At 34.9% G+C, this 18288-nt stretch overlaps 1 protein-coding gene across 1 annotated transcript; it reads right to left on the bottom strand.

Annotated features, from left to right (window-relative positions):
- Window positions 1-388: 388 nt before the first annotated feature.
- LOC149537081 (uncharacterized) lies at window positions 389-17864 on the bottom strand. The gene is made up of 9 exons (XM_089807054.1): window positions 17390-17864; window positions 17173-17304; window positions 16782-17080; window positions 6561-6721; window positions 5115-6451; window positions 3017-4279; window positions 2104-2841; window positions 1354-1791; window positions 389-1260 (listed from the first exon to the last, which is right to left on the bottom strand). The coding sequence occupies exons 1-9, from the start codon at window positions 17627-17629 to the stop codon at window positions 805-807; spliced, it is 5064 nt and encodes a 1687-aa protein (XP_089663180.1). The 5' UTR covers window positions 17630-17864; the 3' UTR covers window positions 389-804.
- Between the last annotated feature and the right edge of the window lie 424 nt (window positions 17865-18288).

Below are 18288 nucleotides of genomic sequence, written 5' to 3'. Positions count from 1 at the left end.
TTTCAATTTAGATTTTTTAGATAGATAGAAATTTATGTCCCATAGTATTGCAAGTGATAATGAGACTCTACAAATCATCTTCCTACTTTATTGATGATGGGTAAATGTTTGTTAACTTTTTTGACATCTTATCATAGGAATGAGAAGAGTTGTTAGACATGTACTTGGATGACTTTATATAAGAAGACATTCCATAGCTTTCATTTTTTCATGGAGGAAACTTGACCCATTATAATAATACAATGATTCATACTATTAAAATCTTAAAATTTATAGCTAAAACTTTCAAGGTAATATCAAGGGTGCTTTCATTGAGTTGGATAGAAAATAAGTTATAATATAGAGGTTAAAAATCTCTGAATTTGATAAGGAAAATACTCCAAGATAATAAGTCATTAATATACAACATCAAAATTTATAATAAATTTCTTAAAAGTAATATCATGGGTTATCTAATAAAACTTGGAAAAAATAAATATATTACAGACATTGCAACTTCATGAACTTGATATGGAATACGTTTTAAAACTCCAACATTGTTTGCACATTGTTTTTAGCAAACAACTTCCAACAGTTCTTGCATAAGTCCCAATCGCAACTCTTGCACCTATATGTCCTTTGGTGATCCAAGTATACATCCTTGAATTTTGAGTTGCAAACATCACAAATTCTATATGTTTGTGCAATCATTAATGACAAAGGATGATGTGGATGTTGGGGGTGGTTTGATATTTCATCACTAAAGTATGCTCGCACTACTCTTGTACATATTCCACTTTCTAAATTAGATTTTATCAATTCACGCTACATCATATTTTCTATGTGATCATTATTTTCCTCAATTGATTGACACATAATATCCATCACCTCTTTTCCGCTTCCAGCAATGATTCCATCACCATCTAGGAAAATTAACCATTTTTTATCAACATATAATTTCTTCCCAAGCTTTGTAAGTGTGAAAGGAAAGTTCACTTTCTGCACAAAATTAGTTGATAAGAACTTGCACCTGTCCCAAAACTTCACCATATCCCAAAATGAAAGTTTAAGCCACTGCATTTTGTGTATTGAACCTTCATAGGCCTTTTTGGATGCTTCCATATCTATTTCTTGCATGATAGAGTAGTGCCCTATGTATAGAATTTTGAAATATTTATGCACTTGTGCTAATTGGTCAAACTCACACTTCATTTTAAGCTTGTGCGCAAGAGGTTCAACATACAAAAAGATAGGTTTCTTACAAAATATTTGTTTCTCCACCTGCATGTAGACCAAAGAAGTGTGAGATTTATACAATTTGAAATGGTTAGATTTAAAAACTAATAAACTAATAAATGTTAGATGATAGCTTACTTTATTCCCTTCATGATCTAGAATATCCATGTCTTCTAGAAGATATTCTAGTGCTGATTTGTCATCCATCTTGGAAATGATTTTTTTCACTGAAAATTCCATAATTGAATGAGCTTTTATGTCCCATGACATCACAAGTGATAATGGACCTCTTCTAATTATTTTCCCTTCCTTGTTGAGAAGAATGAAATGTGGAGTAATTTCATTGTTGTCATAAATGTTGAGAGGACATAGAAGAGCTACTAGAGACATGTAGCTACATGTCCTTATATAAGTGCCAATTCCATTATTTTCATTGCTTGATATAGGAATCCACACTCCTTGAAAATCAAAACTTTGAAGATCCTTGTCAATTTGTTGTATTTTTTTATGTTCTAAAGTCTTCAAGTCACATATAAAGAGACATATATCTTTTCCTTTCAATTGATCTATTTGAACCTGCGTTGAATTACATGAATTAGATCTATTTATATACTTTAAAATGTTAAAAAATAATTTAATTTACTTTAAAATTACATAATTTCTAATCAATAAAAAATATAAATTATTATTTGTATTTATATAATAATATGAAATTATACATTTTGAACCTCATATATGTTTAACCTTTAAAAATATAAAACAAATATTATAATTAATAATAATAATGTGAAGAGTAAAATGGAATAATTATCAACTCTTTTTCCTTCTAAATCATAAAACCTCAGATTTATTGGATTGGTTGATTTAAGTAACAATAATCAGACGTACCTTGTTCATGTTGCAATCAATGAAGAAATGAATGTCTTTTGTCTTCAATGCTTGTGCCAACTTCTTAAACATGCTTACTTCTCTCGGAGCTGGGGATAGGACGGCCATCTCACACTCACTTTCTTCTTCTTCGTCGTTGCAAAGAAGTTTCAAACATTCTTGGAGCTCGTCAGCAGTATTCTTTCCTCCCTCCTCACTTTTGGACTTCTGAAAGTTTTGCTTCAGCTTTTCTGAAATCTCATCTTCTCCAATTGTTTCGCCATCCTGAAATGATATGCAGTTACCCGGCACCCGCACATCCGCCATGAAACACACAAGCTTGCTTTCTACCGCATAAGACCCAAAGAAGACGTCCTTTACTAAAAAGCGGCGTCTGATGTCGGCGACAGGAATCGCACAGGATCGTTGTGGCAGCCACTTGAGAGCTTTTCTGATCATCTCTTCCTCTTCCTCTGCACTCGCTCTCTGCTCATCCAATTCAGCTCCTCTGACACAAATTATAATCTGATGCTGCCCTGAACAATTTGTCCTTGATCTTTTCTTTGCCAACTCGCACATATTTTTCAAATGATGTTCATGATGGGATTGCAAATGGAGAGGGAGTGAAATGACTGCAACAGTTGTGTCCATGTTAATGGCCATGGAAGAGCAATCTATCAGTTCATCACTGGTGGCACTCAACTCTTTACAATTTAGATGGAACAAGGCCGCTCTTGCAGCCCTTTGCCAATCCACATCCTGAACCAAAACAAAACAGCAGTACGCGAATTAAAAGAATGTAAATTTCAGCCCTTTGCCAAGCCACATATTTCTAGACCAGAACCGATAAATTTATAATAAAAAAGAAAACACTAGAATGATTAGAATTGAAAAAGGTAAACCGCTCTTTCATCGTAATGGACTTTATACACACCTTAGTGGAAGGATCCTTTCTGCTCGTGAAAATCAACATAGGATATTTTTCCTTGTTCTGCATTCCTTCCCACCATTGAATCAATTTAGCACTCAAATCAATAGATACGTAAGAACAATTTTGCAATTTCACTATGTTTTCCATAGTTGTCCCATCCAATATAGGACATAAGCTCAATTGCAGTGTCCTCAATGTGACCAAATTTTCAATATCATCCGCCAGTGTTTCCAATTTGAATCCGTTGTATATAGATAATTTCCATAATCTTTTCAAATTGCCGAATCCTTTCGGAAGACTCGACAAGGGCAAGCTGTCAATATACAGCTGTTCTAAGCAGGTGAGCTTGCCGAGTCCCGGTGAAAGATTGACTAAATTTCTGCATCTTCTCAGCACGAGTATTTTCAACACGGGAAGTGCTTCAAATCCATCAGGCAACTCCTCCAGAACAGGGCAATCTTCCACAATCAAGTACGTTAAGGAACTTAGCTTGGCAAAGGCCTTGGGAAGAGCAGCAAGCTTGACGCAGTTACTTATTTTCAAATACTGTAACATTTTCAATTTCACAAGGCTACTGGGAAGAGTAATTAAAGAGTTGCAAGATTCTAGTATGAGGCGAGTAAGAGATGACATGCCTCCAATACTTTGTGGAAGTTCTTCTAAACTAAGCAACGATTCCAGAACAAGGGATTTTATGAAAAGCTTTGAAAAACTTTCTGGGAGTCGCTTTAAGCTGATACATCCCGTTATATCCAAGTATTCAAGAGAAGATAAGCCGCCAAAGTCTTCAGACAGTGTCGTCAAACCCTCGCATTTTCCCATCCAGAGCTTTTGCAGTGCAGTCAACCTTCCAAAGTCAGTAGGTAAATTTTCTAAACAGCCGCATTCCTTTACACTCAGAGTAGTCAATGAACATAGGGAGCCGAATCCTTCTGAGAGAGATTTGAGTCGGGGACAATAGTTCATATACAACCTTTTCAATCTGGCAAGTCGTCCGAATCCTTCAGGCAAAGATTGGAAATCACTTTTGCTCAGATTAAGAAACTCAATATTTGAGAAGTGGCTGAACGATTCTGGCAGCTCTGTGCAGTTGTTTAAGCTCAGCCATTCTAGAGATGCGGGAAGCTTGAACCCTTCCGGAAGCTTTACTGACTTGCTTGCACTCACACCAAATATTTTCAATTTTTTCAGATATTCAAGTGGAAGCGTTGCAAGCTCCTCGCAACCTGGATCTTGTAGTATTATGGAAATTAGAGACGGAGGAAGCTGTCAGCATTGAAGATTCAGAGAATTAAAATTTCGAAGGGTAGCTGTAAAATCATATTTGATAGGACGATATCAAAAATATTTAGCATGAAGTTCGTATTCTTCCGTTTTCGATGTAAAATATAGACTCTTTAAATTTTCTGTATATATTAGTTGCGGGTAAATAGACTGCAAATCTACTGTAAACAACAGTCAATTGTGTTGTGCTTGGATGAATAGGATTCTTGCTGAAAAACTTTGATTGTCAACATTGTATGGTTTTTATGTATTGCACTTCACATCTGTTTGTGATCATAATTGAGATTATGTATCGTGAAAGTGTATTATTTGAAATGTAATCATATATTATATTTGGCAGAGCATGGTGTATTATATATTTATATTAAAATTAATACTAAAATGAGAAATGATATAATCTTGTGTTTGACTCTTGAATTTAAGATTGAGTTATTTTATTTTTCTTATGTCCTTATCTACAATAAATCACAACTTCAAAATATTATAAAAAGTTTCCAATTAGAATTGACCGGCCAATTTAGACCCTTCCAGTAATCACTTTAACTGTTATTCAAAACTTTCAAGTTCCATCATATTGTCTAAACATGAATGGTTAAATCTTTAATTATTCTATAAATTGAATAAAAAATCATTCTTCCAGAAATTCAATCTTGAAAACAAATTCGAAAATACTAAATTAAACCATTTTTACTAATAAAATCGCAAATTTTGGAGCTTCCACTGTTCGTAAACGACAAATAGCACTTTGGAAAGCTGTTATATTTTAGAATAAAAAATATAACTTAAATGATGACACGGCTTTAAATTGCACACTTACCTGACGTAAATCAATGCCTGTCTTCGACTTAGTGGACAAACGTGTGAGCTTCTCCATTTTGGAAGCATCTGTAAACGGAAAACCAGCGACGTCACCCTTATAGAGATATCTGAGATTTGTGAAACCTCCATCGCAGAGGCCGTTTATTACCACCCAATCTCCAAGCCTGAGGACCCTCAAAGAATGTCGCATGGCATTTAAATGCGTAGATTCAATATTAGCTAAACAGGAATTGTCCAGAAGGGTTACGCCTTTCACATTTTTCAGCTTGTATTCATCTTCCGCCACGGCCAAAAATTCCTTATTATTTGTAATTCTAGTTTCTTTTGCCGCTTTACTTCCCATCAACCGAAGGATGTCATGAACAATCACATTCCCTGCCTCATCTTTCTTCACTAATCCTCTCTTCTGGAGAACTTCAAGCTTACTTGAATCCACAATAACACCAACCTCTTCCCATCGCCAACCATGAAAATATGTACAAACATCAAGAAATGCTTCTTTAGCTTCTTGATCTCTCATTTTATCGTACACAAACATAAGCTTTTCGCTCAGGTTGCCTTCATCATCAAATCTATCAATGTCTCCCTCCGTAAGGGCATTCAGGACTTCCTCGTAAGCATTCTCACGCCTTTCACCCCTCAAGTGATTTCCAAAAACAGACAAAAGCAGCGGGACACCTTTGCATGCTTCAGCAACGGCGTTTATACGCCCCTCTTCATCGAAGTCCCCTTTGAGTTGGCTTTCATCTAAAATTGTTTTGCGCAGGATGACTCTGGCCGCACGATAAGACATGGGATCTACGTGGTAGTCACACAGTTTTTTTATTCTTCGCAAATGTTTTATATCATTTTGTCGAGAGGTTATAACAATCCTTAACCTCGCCTCTTTTGATACCTCCACTGAACTAGTTTTCTCTTCCTCTGAGCAATCCGTTATCTCTTCTTGCAGAAATTCTGATGGCAAAAGATCTTTGATGTAAGAAGAGTCAACCACGTTGTCAATAAACAATAAACAACTTTTGTTTTCCACAACTCGCTGCACTTGTTGTCGCCCTTCCTTTGCATTTCGCAAATCCACTTTACCTCCTCCAAAATCATTAATTATATCTTTTTGTAGCTTGGGGATGTGAGATGTCTTGTCTGCCATTTTGTCGTCAATTATCACCATACAAAATATAAAACCTTTGGAAACGCAGTCCAACTCTTGAATGACTGTGGATGCCAAAACACTCTTCCCAACGCCTCCAAAACCCCATAATATAAGCGCTGCAACTGCTTCACTGCCTTCCAAATCCACCATTTCTTTCACTTGTGCTACTCTCTCCTCTATACCCTCTGCATATATTTTAAACAGGAAAGACAATAAGAAGATAACATGACAACAAATACAAACACCTTCCAATACAAATGGAGGCTACTAATGATGCATGTGGACAACGCGCACCTGGCTTGAAGTCGAGAAGCTTCTGAGGAGATTGCTCTATACGCCGAGTAAGTTGCCTTTTAATGTCTGCAACGGTGGAGAGAGTGAGAGAAGATGTAATATCTTGAATACTCTTACCAGTCTTCTCAAGTTGAGCTTGGATTGCGGTAGCAAGCCAGTACCTATCAAAATCATCCAATATAATCAATTATTGCTATTTCTCATCTTCATGCAAAATAAGGTTAGAAATATTCCAACTACGATTGCTGTAACTTGTCTTCTCTTATTAGTTTGGATTAGATCATGTTCTATCTTGCTCAGTTGGGACTGAAATAAGACAAGGAATATTTCTTCCAGCTTTACATTGATGTGGACATATCATCCAAAAATTTAAAGATCTCCTATCTCTTCGGTGGACTGCACATGTCCAGGGTACAACCATGTTGAGATTGGTGATTAAATTGAAGCTTGTTAAGGCCAATTTAAGGGATAGGAACAAGTCCTCATTTTGAAACATTTTCCTTAATAAAAACTAGTTGAGGGAATAAATTTTGGAGATTCAGTTTACAGTGAGAGATACATTGGAAGATAGTAATACTAAATTCTTCTATCAATTTTTAGCTATAAAAAAATCTATTAATGAATAAATTTTCTTGATGACTCTATTTTCATGAATATGTTAGATTTATTACATTAATTAGGTTAGTTTCTAAGTTTAGATTAAATAAATAAATTAGTTGAATATTTAATTGTTGGGAAGTTGTAAGTAATTTCAAAAAAGGAAAATAAAGGTATATAAAGCTATTCAAATATGAATCTGATTATTCTATATGTATCCGAATATATCCAATTGAAATTTGAATCAATAAAATCAGTCATTTTATATTTTAGCACTTTCATTTGGTATCAGAGCAAGTTAATGGTGAGAAGAGTGCTTTTAATGGATTTTGGATGACCAGACATGAGATCTTCTACAATGTTTTTATTAAAGAGAGAAAAATAGACATGTACTCAACGGGCCAAACATCTCATTGATTGGAAGTTGAAGAAAAATACAGCTTTTGTTGCAATTGAAGGTGAGACACAATTGTGTGATTTTGTAGTATATACAAATAATGATGAATGTAATAGTCCACCTGAAAATTATACAAAATTTGTGCTTTAAAGAATAACAAAGCATCTAAACTGCCAATTGTAACACACACTATTCTAAACTATGTATACACATTATTCTAACACAATCACTGGAATAAAGTATTAATATCAGGAGATTTTATCTCAGTGAGTTGGGCATATTAGATGCACATATTCAATTACAATAATAGCGCATAAATTTCTCCCTCCTGCTATATAGTGGGTGTAATATATCAGTGGTGTGAATTGAAAAATAGCTTTAATATACATAAAGCCTATGGTTTTGTCTAAATATACCAGAAAACCACAAATGAGAAATGAGAAACTAAACTCGTCCAACATATAAAGGTTCCCATTATTATTACACACACACATCTTATATGCAACTTTAAAAATTTTCATTTCTTATTGTGGGTTGTTGTTATTCTATTTCTCATTTGTTGCAGCATTAGTTTCACAAAAGGAGTCGTTACCTATTACTTTTACTGATGGGAAGCCCTGTCAAACATTTTAATAAATACTTTAGAACTTAAATGTTATCTTCTAACTTGGAAACGTGAAGTAAGAGGAAACATCATAGAAAATCAGATGTTTTATGGGAAATTTTACTCTACGCCCAATTAAATCTATAGATTAGACCATAAGAAATACGCAAGTCATAAATTAGTTATTCTAAGAATTCAAAAAATTGTACATTTAAATTAATTTTTGATAAAATAGGGAAGTGCTGCAAAAAAAAAGTTTGTGTACATAACAGTAATATAATTGAAATAAATCAAATCAAATATTTATAAATTTTTAAAAAATTGTACATATTTTATATATAGATTTCATGTGGTAGCTCATAAACTAATAAGATAAAACAAGCAAGAAAAGATAAATATAGGTACATACGATGGAGTAGAGATAGATTAATAATGAGAGGGACAAGTAGGTGAATGTAGAGATGGATGTGTATTTGGGATTAGAGAGATGAGGGAGAGAGAAAGAGGGAGTAGATAGAGGGAGATAGAGAGTGGAACAAGAAAAGACAAAGATAAATAGAGATAGAGAGATGGAGAAGAAAACGCTGAAAGATAAGAAGGAATATATATATATATATATACACACACACACGCACACACACACAAATAAATATGAAGATGGGGAGAGATAAAGAGTTGGAGAAACAATAGGGGAGATATATTAGGGATAGGAAGGGATGGAGAGGTAAAAATAGAGATATAGATAGAGATGAATATAGATATAGATGAGAGATAAATTGATAGATAAATAGAGAGAGATCGAGATGTAAAGATATAAATAACTCAAAGGAGATACATAGGGAGAGATAAACAAGGAGAGATAGAAAGATATATAGCTGCTAAGATATATCAACAATGAGATAAGGATATAGAGAAGATGAGAAGAAGAGATTGAAAATGAGATAAATACTTACTTGACTTTCCATACAAATATGACATACCTATTGCACACTAAGGTGTGATTTCTAGTATACAATATGTAAAAGTAGTAGTAGAAAATATGATATTTAAGAATGGCAGTAGAGAGGAAATGGAGATAGAGATAGAAAATAAATCATAGAAAATTTCTTATTATCGCTGCGAAAAATTGCATCCCATGATATTGCAAAGCATCTAAATTGCCAATTGTATTCCCGACAGAAAGCAAGCATTTCCATAAACAAGGATAAATTAATTATCCCAATGAGCCATATATTGTTAGCACAAACCAACCGGCCTCAACTGTTTTTTGCCATCCAAGCATTGCCTAGAAGACCAACGATCATGATAAACACATGTTTACTATTTCAATTGTCCACCATTAATATTGCAGCTGATTTCTACTATATATTTATGATGTATTTCCTTATAAATTAATAGACTAGGCCTCTGATCTATAGAGCCCATTTTTTGGTTTCTCATCTGTTAGATTATCTCCTTTTCTTATGTTTTATAACTTGGTATCGGAGCAAGTAATATTTCTAACTTGGTATCAAAGAAAGTAATATTTGTAACTTAACATTAGAGCCAAAGGGAGAGAATATTGTGTAAGTAGTTTGAAGCAGAGATCAAGAGTGATCCATAAGTTTGTTTGCTGATTGGCATAGCTTATTGTGGTGAAGTGGACACATCTAGATCGATGAAAAGTGGGCAGATTAAAGGAAAAACTATCAAGAGAGACCAAGTGTTGGATGTAAAAAAAGTTGAAGCTACCTAAGTATATAGCTAGTTGAGATTGGTGAAGATGATGCAATTGCAAGGAGTATGCAAAACAAAGGCAAAAGAAAAACATTGTGTGAAGCTACCAGTTAGAGATTAGTGACCTGTGGTGTACCTCTGTGCAAGTGAGAGTGTTAGAGAGTGCATACACACTTCTTATGAGAGTGTTTGATCGAATTATTGTAGAAAATGATTAAAAGAATTTGAATGATAGTTTGCTGATAGTGCAACTTGGACTTAGAAATGTGCATTGTGAGAAGAAAAATAAGAGATTGGAGGCTTGCTATGAAAAAGAGAGAAGTCATAAAAAGAAGGAAGCTAAAGTTGAAGGTGAAAGCTTATTTTGCTTCTATTAGAAGTGTTCTATTATGTGTTTTTGTTTGAAGTATGCATTTTTTATGTTATAGAATAGTTATTGAAGTTAGTTGTGGTTGCAATAAGAGAAAATAGTTTAGATTAGTGGTGAGTTGTTTGTCATGGTGCAATGAGGTATTTCTTAGGTGTGTACTTTGATTTGGCTTGAAAGTTTCTGGTTTGGCGGTGAGTGAGTTTTTGTAAATCAATGTCAAAACATTCCTTTAGTATCCCTCAACAAAGTGATGAGATTGAATTAGTGAATGTTTGTTAATGGGCTAAGCAAATGTATGAGGTGCATTATTGGTTGTGAAACACCACAAAACTTTTTGGTTTAATGTATTGATGAACTGTATATTTGAAAAGGATTCCTATACAATTGGTGAATACAATGATTGGGTACCCATGTATCTTGGCAGATACACTTCTTTTTATATGGACTCAATAACCAATTTTGATGTAGGTACAAAAAAAGAGAGATCCATAGTGATGATTTGTGGTCATTAGAACCAATGAGTGCTTGGTTTATGGTAATCCTAAAACTATTTGTGTGAGGTTTGTGGTGAGCCTAAACCACTTTAGTGTGAAGTTTGTGATGATCTTAAAACTACTTGTGTGATGTTTGTAAAGTTGTTGGTGAGTTTGAAACTACTTCAAAATTGCATCGGTTAGGGGAAAATCGTAAAACCCCAAAGTGATTGTCATGTGGGAGAAACAATATGAATGAGAGTATTTGATAAGTGATGGTAAATGGGTACCTAACAAGACTTTAGGCCAGAACCCATCCATTCTCGATTATGGGGGCATATCTGGAAAAAAAAAGATAATTAATTTATGGAGGGATGTGTGTTGAAAACAAAGTATTGGATTTTTATCTCTATTGCCAAAAATTGCCATAACAGCCAAAATACATAGAGCCCTTTCCACAAAAAGAAGTTTCCAGAAAGTGTAAAAGAAGGGCCTAGAATCATTGGACATAGAGAAGTAAAGGATAATAAATGAGGTAGGTGGAGGAAGTGAACGAATGTTTGGCAGGGGAGATTGAAAAGTGCCAGGCCAGAGGCCATGTGATCCAACACCCCCCCTTAATCTTCACTACCATGTATGTTTGCAATGCCAATCCTTTCTCAGAGATTCTCAAAAACATTCTTTGTAAGGGGCTTTGTGAAAATATCAGCCAATTGTTCTTTGGACCTACAAAACTCAACATAAATGTCACCATTGTTCACTAATTCATGAATGTAATGATATCTTATATCTATATGTTTGCTACATTGATGAAAACATGATTTTTTGATAAGGCAATTGTTGAATCATTATCACAATATATTTTTATAAGTTCTTCTTGTGGATGCTTCAAGTTTGAAAGTACTCTTCTCATCCACATAACTTGACAAGCTACTGATGTTGCTACAACATATTTTGCTTCAACTGATGAAAGTGTCACAATTGGTTGTTTCTTTGATGCCCAAGAGATAGCTCCTGATCCTAGGTGAAAGATATAGCGCAAAGTACTTCTCTTATCATCAAAGCTACCTGTCCAGTCACTATTTGTATAATCAATCAGCTTGTAATCATCTGAAGGTGCATATAGGATCCCAAAATTCTTTATTCCAGCTATATACCGCAAAATTCTCTTTCCAGCTTTCCAATAATTTTCTTTTGGTTTCTCCATGAATCTAAAAATGAGACTAACTACATACATTATGTTAGGTCTTGTAGCTGTCAAGTATAGAAGGTTGCCAACTAATCTTTGTCAAGTATAGAAGGATGCCAACTAATCTTTTGAATAAAGTTGCATTTACATTAGAAATTTTATCATTCTTGCTAAGTTTTAACCCAATGCAACTAGCGTAGGGGCTAAATTCACATTTGTCATTTTAAATCTTTTCAACAAATCAGTAGCATACTTACTTTGACAAATGAAAATGCCTTGATCATTTTGATTTATTTCTATCCCAAGAAAATATCTCATGAGCCCCAAATCAGTCATATCAAATTCATTTTTCATGGCTACCTTGAAATTGTTAATTGACATATTATCGATGAATATCAAATCATCTACATATAAGCAAACTATCAATATTTCTCCTTCATTGCTCACTTTGACATACAAAGTTGGTTCATAACCACACTTACTAAAACCATTATTCATAAAATAAGAGTCTATTCTGCTATACCAAGCTCTAGGAGCTTGCTTCAAGCCATATAGTGCATTTTTCAGCTTGTATACCTTATGTTCTTCTCCCAAAATTTCATATCCCAGTGGCTGTTTTATATACACTTCTTCTAAAATGCCATTCAAGAATGCTGATTTCACATCCATCTGATAAACCTTCCAATTATTTTGGGCTGCTATGGATAAAACCATTCTAATAGTGTCTAATCTTGCCACGGGTGCAAATGTCTCATTGTGGTCTATACTCAATTGTTGTGTGAAGCCTTTGGCTACTAGTCTTGCCTTGTATTTCTCTACGTTTCCATCCGCATTATACTTTGTTTTGTAAACCCACTTAACCCCAATCACATCCTTGCCTTTAGGAAGCTCTACCAAATCCCAAGTTTCATTCTTCATTATATCCTATATGCCTTGGATTGTTCATTATATCCCACAAATATGCACTTCTCTCCTCAATTATCCAATTTTTGTCTCACTTCTTGAGGTACCAATGAGTATGCCACACAACCAAATACTCTCAAATGTGCTATTTTGTGCCTCCTTTTCCTTCAAGCTTCTTTTGGTGTTTTATTTATTACTACTTTTGTTGGACATTTATTTAGTATGTATGTTGAACATGCAACTACTTCGGCCCAATACTCATTTGGTAAGTGTTTCTCCTTTAGCACACTTCTTGTCATCTCCATAATTGTTCTATTTTTTATTTCTGCTACTCCATTTTGTTGTGGAGTGTGCCTTGCTGTAAATTGTTTCTATATGCCATTTTCTTTGCAAAAAATCAGAAAATCATTTGATATGTATTCTCCACCTTGATCAGTTCTTAATGTTTTGATAGAGTATCCACTTTCTTTCTCAACTTTTTGCCTTGAATTCTTTAAAAATAACAAATACATTTGATTTATACTTCACAAAATAAACCCAAACTTTTTTGTTGAAGTCATCAATAAATGTCAAGAAATAAAGTTTTTCGCTTAAGGATGGTGTTTGCATTGGCCCACAAAGATCTGAATGGACTATTTCAAGTGGATGTTTTGCTCTATAAGACTTTCCAACTAGAAATTTTTCTCTATGTTGCTTTGCCAAAATGCAACTCTCACATGTTGTCTTAAGTGGCTCTATTGATGGCAACCCATGGACCATTTGTTTTTTATATAAGAGTTGCAACCCTTTGAAGTTTAAATGACCAAACCTTAAGTGCCATAGCCAAGATTCATTTTTTTATGAAGCTTTAAAAGCTGATTTGGTTACCTTTTGCAATTCTTTTGGCTCTAAAAATAGTTCACTTTGAATTTTAAGGGGGAACATTCTATTTTGGGTCATTTCAACTTTTGCAATCAGCCTATTGCTTGGTTTTTTTTTATCTAGAATCACGCATTCACCATTTTCAAAATGTATTCTGTATCCCTTTTGTACTAGTTGCCCAATGCTTGTGAGATTGTGTTGCAATCCAAGAACATAATATACATCAGGAATTTTCTTTTCTTCACCTTTCTTAGTTCTTATGCTAATTGGCCCTTTTTCCATGAATGAAATTTGATGATCATTCCCCAACTTAACCTCCGAGTTAACTGATTCATCTATTGTTGAGAATATCTCCTTAGTCTCACTCATATGGTTACTACAACCACTATCTAAGAACCATACTTCTTTAGAACTCTCTTGTGCAACATTGCATGTTATCAAGATGGTGTTTTGCTCACTAGTGTTAGGCTGATTTTCATTTATAAAATGTGTCTTTTTCCTATTCATGTTATATTGTCTTTTTCTACACTCAGATGCAAAGTGCCCAAATTTATTACAATAATGACATTGGATGTTAGATTTGTCATACCTTTCTCCTTAATGATGGTTGTGAGGATGGTTGCTCCCCCTTCCTCTTGTTGATGTGAAATGGCTTTGTGAACTTGATGCTGGTCTTCTACTCTCAAACTGTGGATTTCCTCTTCCTCCTCTTGGTGTAAAACATCCTCTGCCTCTGCTATAATCTGATCTTTCTCTTGTTTTTCCAAATGAAAGTTGAGTCTTGAAAGCATTTTATAATGATGAAGTTCCTGAACAATTCAACCTTTGTTCATGTGATAAGAGAGAACCCATTAACTCATCTATTGATAGTTGGGAGAGAGATCCTTAGATTCTTCAATGGCTGCAACTTTTGAATCAAACTTATTTGGTAGACTTCTAAGTATTTTCTCTACAACTTGTTGATCCCCAAGGGTTTCTCCATAAGATCTAATCTAATTTACTATCCCCATTGCATGAGTGAAGAATGAATCTATTGAATTCGAATCTTTCATTTGTAAGTTTTCAAAATCTCTTCTAAGATTTTGTAACTTTGAAGTTTTTACCTTGCCTATGCCTTGGTATGTTGATTGCAAGTTGTCTCATACTTTCTTTGAGCTTGTGGCAACAACTACCTTTGAAAATATTGCTTCCTCCACTGCCTGCTGAATAAAGAACAATTCCTTAGCATCATTTTTCCTATTTTCCTTTGATAAATCCTTTTTAGCTTGTGAAAGAGCTTGATATGCCTGCTAGTTTGCTGGTTCAGGGAATCCACTTTCAACTAAATCCCAAACATCCTGAGAATGAAAAAGATTTTTCATTTTAATGCTCCAATAATCATAATTTTTTCCATTAAAAGTTGGAATTTGTGGTTGTGAAATACTTTTATTGGTTCATACCATGATTTAACACTAAATACTTTCTCTCTTGTAAAACTACATACCCTTTCTCTTCTTTCCTCAAACAACTATAATCTCCTCCTTAGATCTTCAACTTTGTTCTCATTTGCCCTTCACCCACAATGATATTTTCCCATAAAAATAATGCCTAGATCTTCTACAAGCTCTGATACCATTTTGTTGAAAACAAAGTATTGGATTTTTATCTCTGTTGCCAAAAATTGCCATAACAGCGATAATACGTAGAGCCCTTTCTACAAAAAGAAGTTTCCAGAAAGTGTAAAGGAAGGGCCTAGAATCATTGGACATAGAGAAATAAAGGATAATTAATGAGGTAGGTGGAGTAAGTGAATGAGTGTATGACAAAGGAGATTAAAAAGCCAAGCTGGAAGCCACATAATCCAACAATGTGAACAAGGATAAATTAATTATCCTAATGAGCCATTTATTGTTGGCATAGACTGGTCAACTAGCCTCAACCATCTTTAGCCATCCAAGCATTGCCCAACAAGCCAACCGTCCATGATAAACATGTGTTTCTATTTCAATTGTCCCCCATTATTATTGTAGCTGATTTCTACTTTAAATTAATGATTTATTTCCTTATAAATTAATAGATAGGACCTGTGATATGTACAACCCATTTTTTGGTTTCTTGTCTATTCTCCTTTGCTTCTATTTTCTAGATGTTTTTGGTTCACCAATTATTATCCCCCATTAGAGTTCAAACTACCACAATCACCAGCCTCACCAACCTTATTATGGTGAAACCAGAGGATAACAAATTTTAAAAGTTTAAGTAGAGAACATCCTAAAATATAGACATCAAAATGTATTTGGGACTGTTAAGTATAATTAAAGGATTTGAACTTCTGAGCGAAGCCCAAGCCTTCTAAATGGACTAATGATGAAAAGAAAAGACATAGTTAGAACCTATAGGCATAGTTATTGAAGGGTTAAAGATAGGCCCATTTGTAAGATTGAAGCCCAAAAGAGCTCAAGGTGATTTTTTTCAATAGGTTTATCAAAAGATTATTTGAAATCATTCATATTTTTGGATAATGACAAGAAGAAAATTGAATAGGTCCTTTAAAAAATAATTCTAATTTTTTATATGTTTGAATGGTGGTTGTTATTTGTTTTTTTTGATGAATAGTCCTTTTCTATTAATAATTAATATACTAAAATTACAATTCACAAAAAAAGGTTGGGGGATACAAGATCACCCCACAAAAGTTCACACGGCCGAAGCCGGAATCAAACACTATTCATTAAAAAAAATATAAATAGCAACTTTAGGCGGTCAAAGCAGTGCCTACCAAAGAATGTGGCTCGTCAGATCATGAAAACCCCAATCATCTTTGGGATTGGGAGGTCTGCTAGAGATAGTCCAGCCATCAGCAGCAGTAAGCATGATTGTAATAAGCATAGCTGTAAAGATTATAATTATCTTTATCTCCACAATAAGAAAAGGGATACATGGGTGTTTCCGTTCAACGTTAAATCTGTTTTTTCTTCATAATTTCTATACATCTAATTTATGGTGCAAATTATAATTATTCTTTACTTCCGCTTCCGCTTACACAACACATACATAACTAATTAGAATAGATCCAAAGTCACAATGCGAATCAAATTACGAAGGAATAAGAATTAGGTGAAATGTACCAACCTCTGAGGCTTTCCTTCGGCGATGTAATCACAACAGAGGATTGTACCTTCGACTATGACATGAACAGCTTTGCATAGTCTATCACTGTCGTGAGGAGTTGTTTCTCCCAGCTTCTTCACATCTTTTGCCAGATGAACTATTTTCTCCAATAGCTCGTTGCACTCTGTCACATTAGCACTCATCGTTACGCATCTCTCCAGGGCGTAAGCGGCCATAGACAATCCCAGGAATATCCAGTGAGACTCTCCCACCAATTTTATGGCTTTTAAAGCCACTCTTCCCAATTCTTTCGCCGCATCCTGAAACATAAACAAAGCAATATAATTCGATTACCCCAGTTTCACAGGACTGAAACTCCATAAACAACGCAGACCAATGATAAGCGCCTTACCGAATCCTCTAATTCATTGGCTTCTTTTGAAATGGTGGCTATGATGTCGGAGGCAGCTCTGGTTCCCCAAGCCACAGATTCAAGTGGAATAGCGGAAGAGGAGGTTGATGCCTCTTGTAATTCTGAAGGGGCCTGCAAAAACAGAATCACGCCCAGCTAATTAAATCAATATTAACTGATAGCAAAGAACGATGGTTGAGAAGTGAAGGGTAATCACCTTTAGTTTGAGGAGCATGCTGTCAATAAACTTGATAAGTAACTCGATATTGTGAGTTGGGGTTTCATTGCCGATGGATTGTTTGATTGATTGAATGACCGTCTCAAGGGAAGGAGGGGGAGGAGGAGGATGAGGGGATGGTCGATCCACAAGATCAGTTATAGGGTTTTTATTATCAGAAGACGTAGGGTTGTTATTATTAGAAGACGGAGGGTTACAGCACGCGCAAGAGTTACCCATTAGGTTATGAGCAAATTTGATCTCTGCGCTCAAACCATTAATGAACAAATGAATGAATGGGAAAAGAAGTTGTAGGAAATGGAGTGGAACAAAGCAGAAGAAAGCACTTGTACGCACTGCAGATGAGGCAAAACCAGAAGACTCCTTAATATCCAAAGGAGGGTAATGCTGGTCAAAGCATGTGTGGACAAGTCAGTAAGCATGTGTATCTTTTATTCAACTAATATTGACCGGTAGAGGGTAAGGAGTGCTACTCAACGTTTTAAGAGGGGGCATAGCCGTACTCTACATTTAAAGTTTAAATATCAACGTCTATCCAGTGTAGCATCAACGCAAAGCATGTGAGGACAGGCCATTCAATTAAAATTTAGCCTGTCAACGTCTATCCAGCGGAGCAATATCGTGAGAACATATAATTAACGAGGACAAGCTACCTACCACATATGGTGTTTCATTATTTAAATAGGGAGGAAAACTCGTATAAAGTTTTAGTCGATGTCAGTTGATGCATTTATCGGCTCTGTCAACCACTCTTAAATTTGAAACGGTCTTCACTAATGTTGGGAAAAAGCGTACGATTCATTATGAGGGTTTGGAGCGCATTACCTGTAGGCACCAGCTAGTGGGAAGCCGTGCCAAAGTCTGCTCAGTCATATGAT

Source organism: Cupressus sempervirens, chromosome 10, assembly GCF_028749045.1.
Source record: "Cupressus sempervirens isolate cs-2001-9-10 chromosome 10, ASM2874904v1, whole genome shotgun sequence".
NCBI classification, from domain to species: domain Eukaryota; kingdom Viridiplantae; phylum Streptophyta; class Pinopsida; order Cupressales; family Cupressaceae; genus Cupressus; species Cupressus sempervirens.
Note: the sequence above shows the minus strand (reverse complement) of the source record. Positions and strands in the feature narration are given on the sequence as shown.

Excerpts from the sequence above, each read along its gene's own strand:
- LOC149537081 (XM_089807054.1), bottom strand. The coding sequence starts at position 17,629 with ATGGGTAACTCTTGCGCGTGCTGTAACCCTCCGTCTTCTAATAATAAC. Across the intron at positions 1,792-2,103 it reads TTGATTGCAACATGAACAAG|GTTCAAATAGATCAATTGAA; the intron begins GTACGTCTGATT and ends AATTCAACGCAG. Across the intron at positions 1,261-1,353 it reads TAGATCATGAAGGGAATAAA|GTGGAGAAACAAATATTTTG; the intron begins GTAAGCTATCAT and ends GTCTACATGCAG.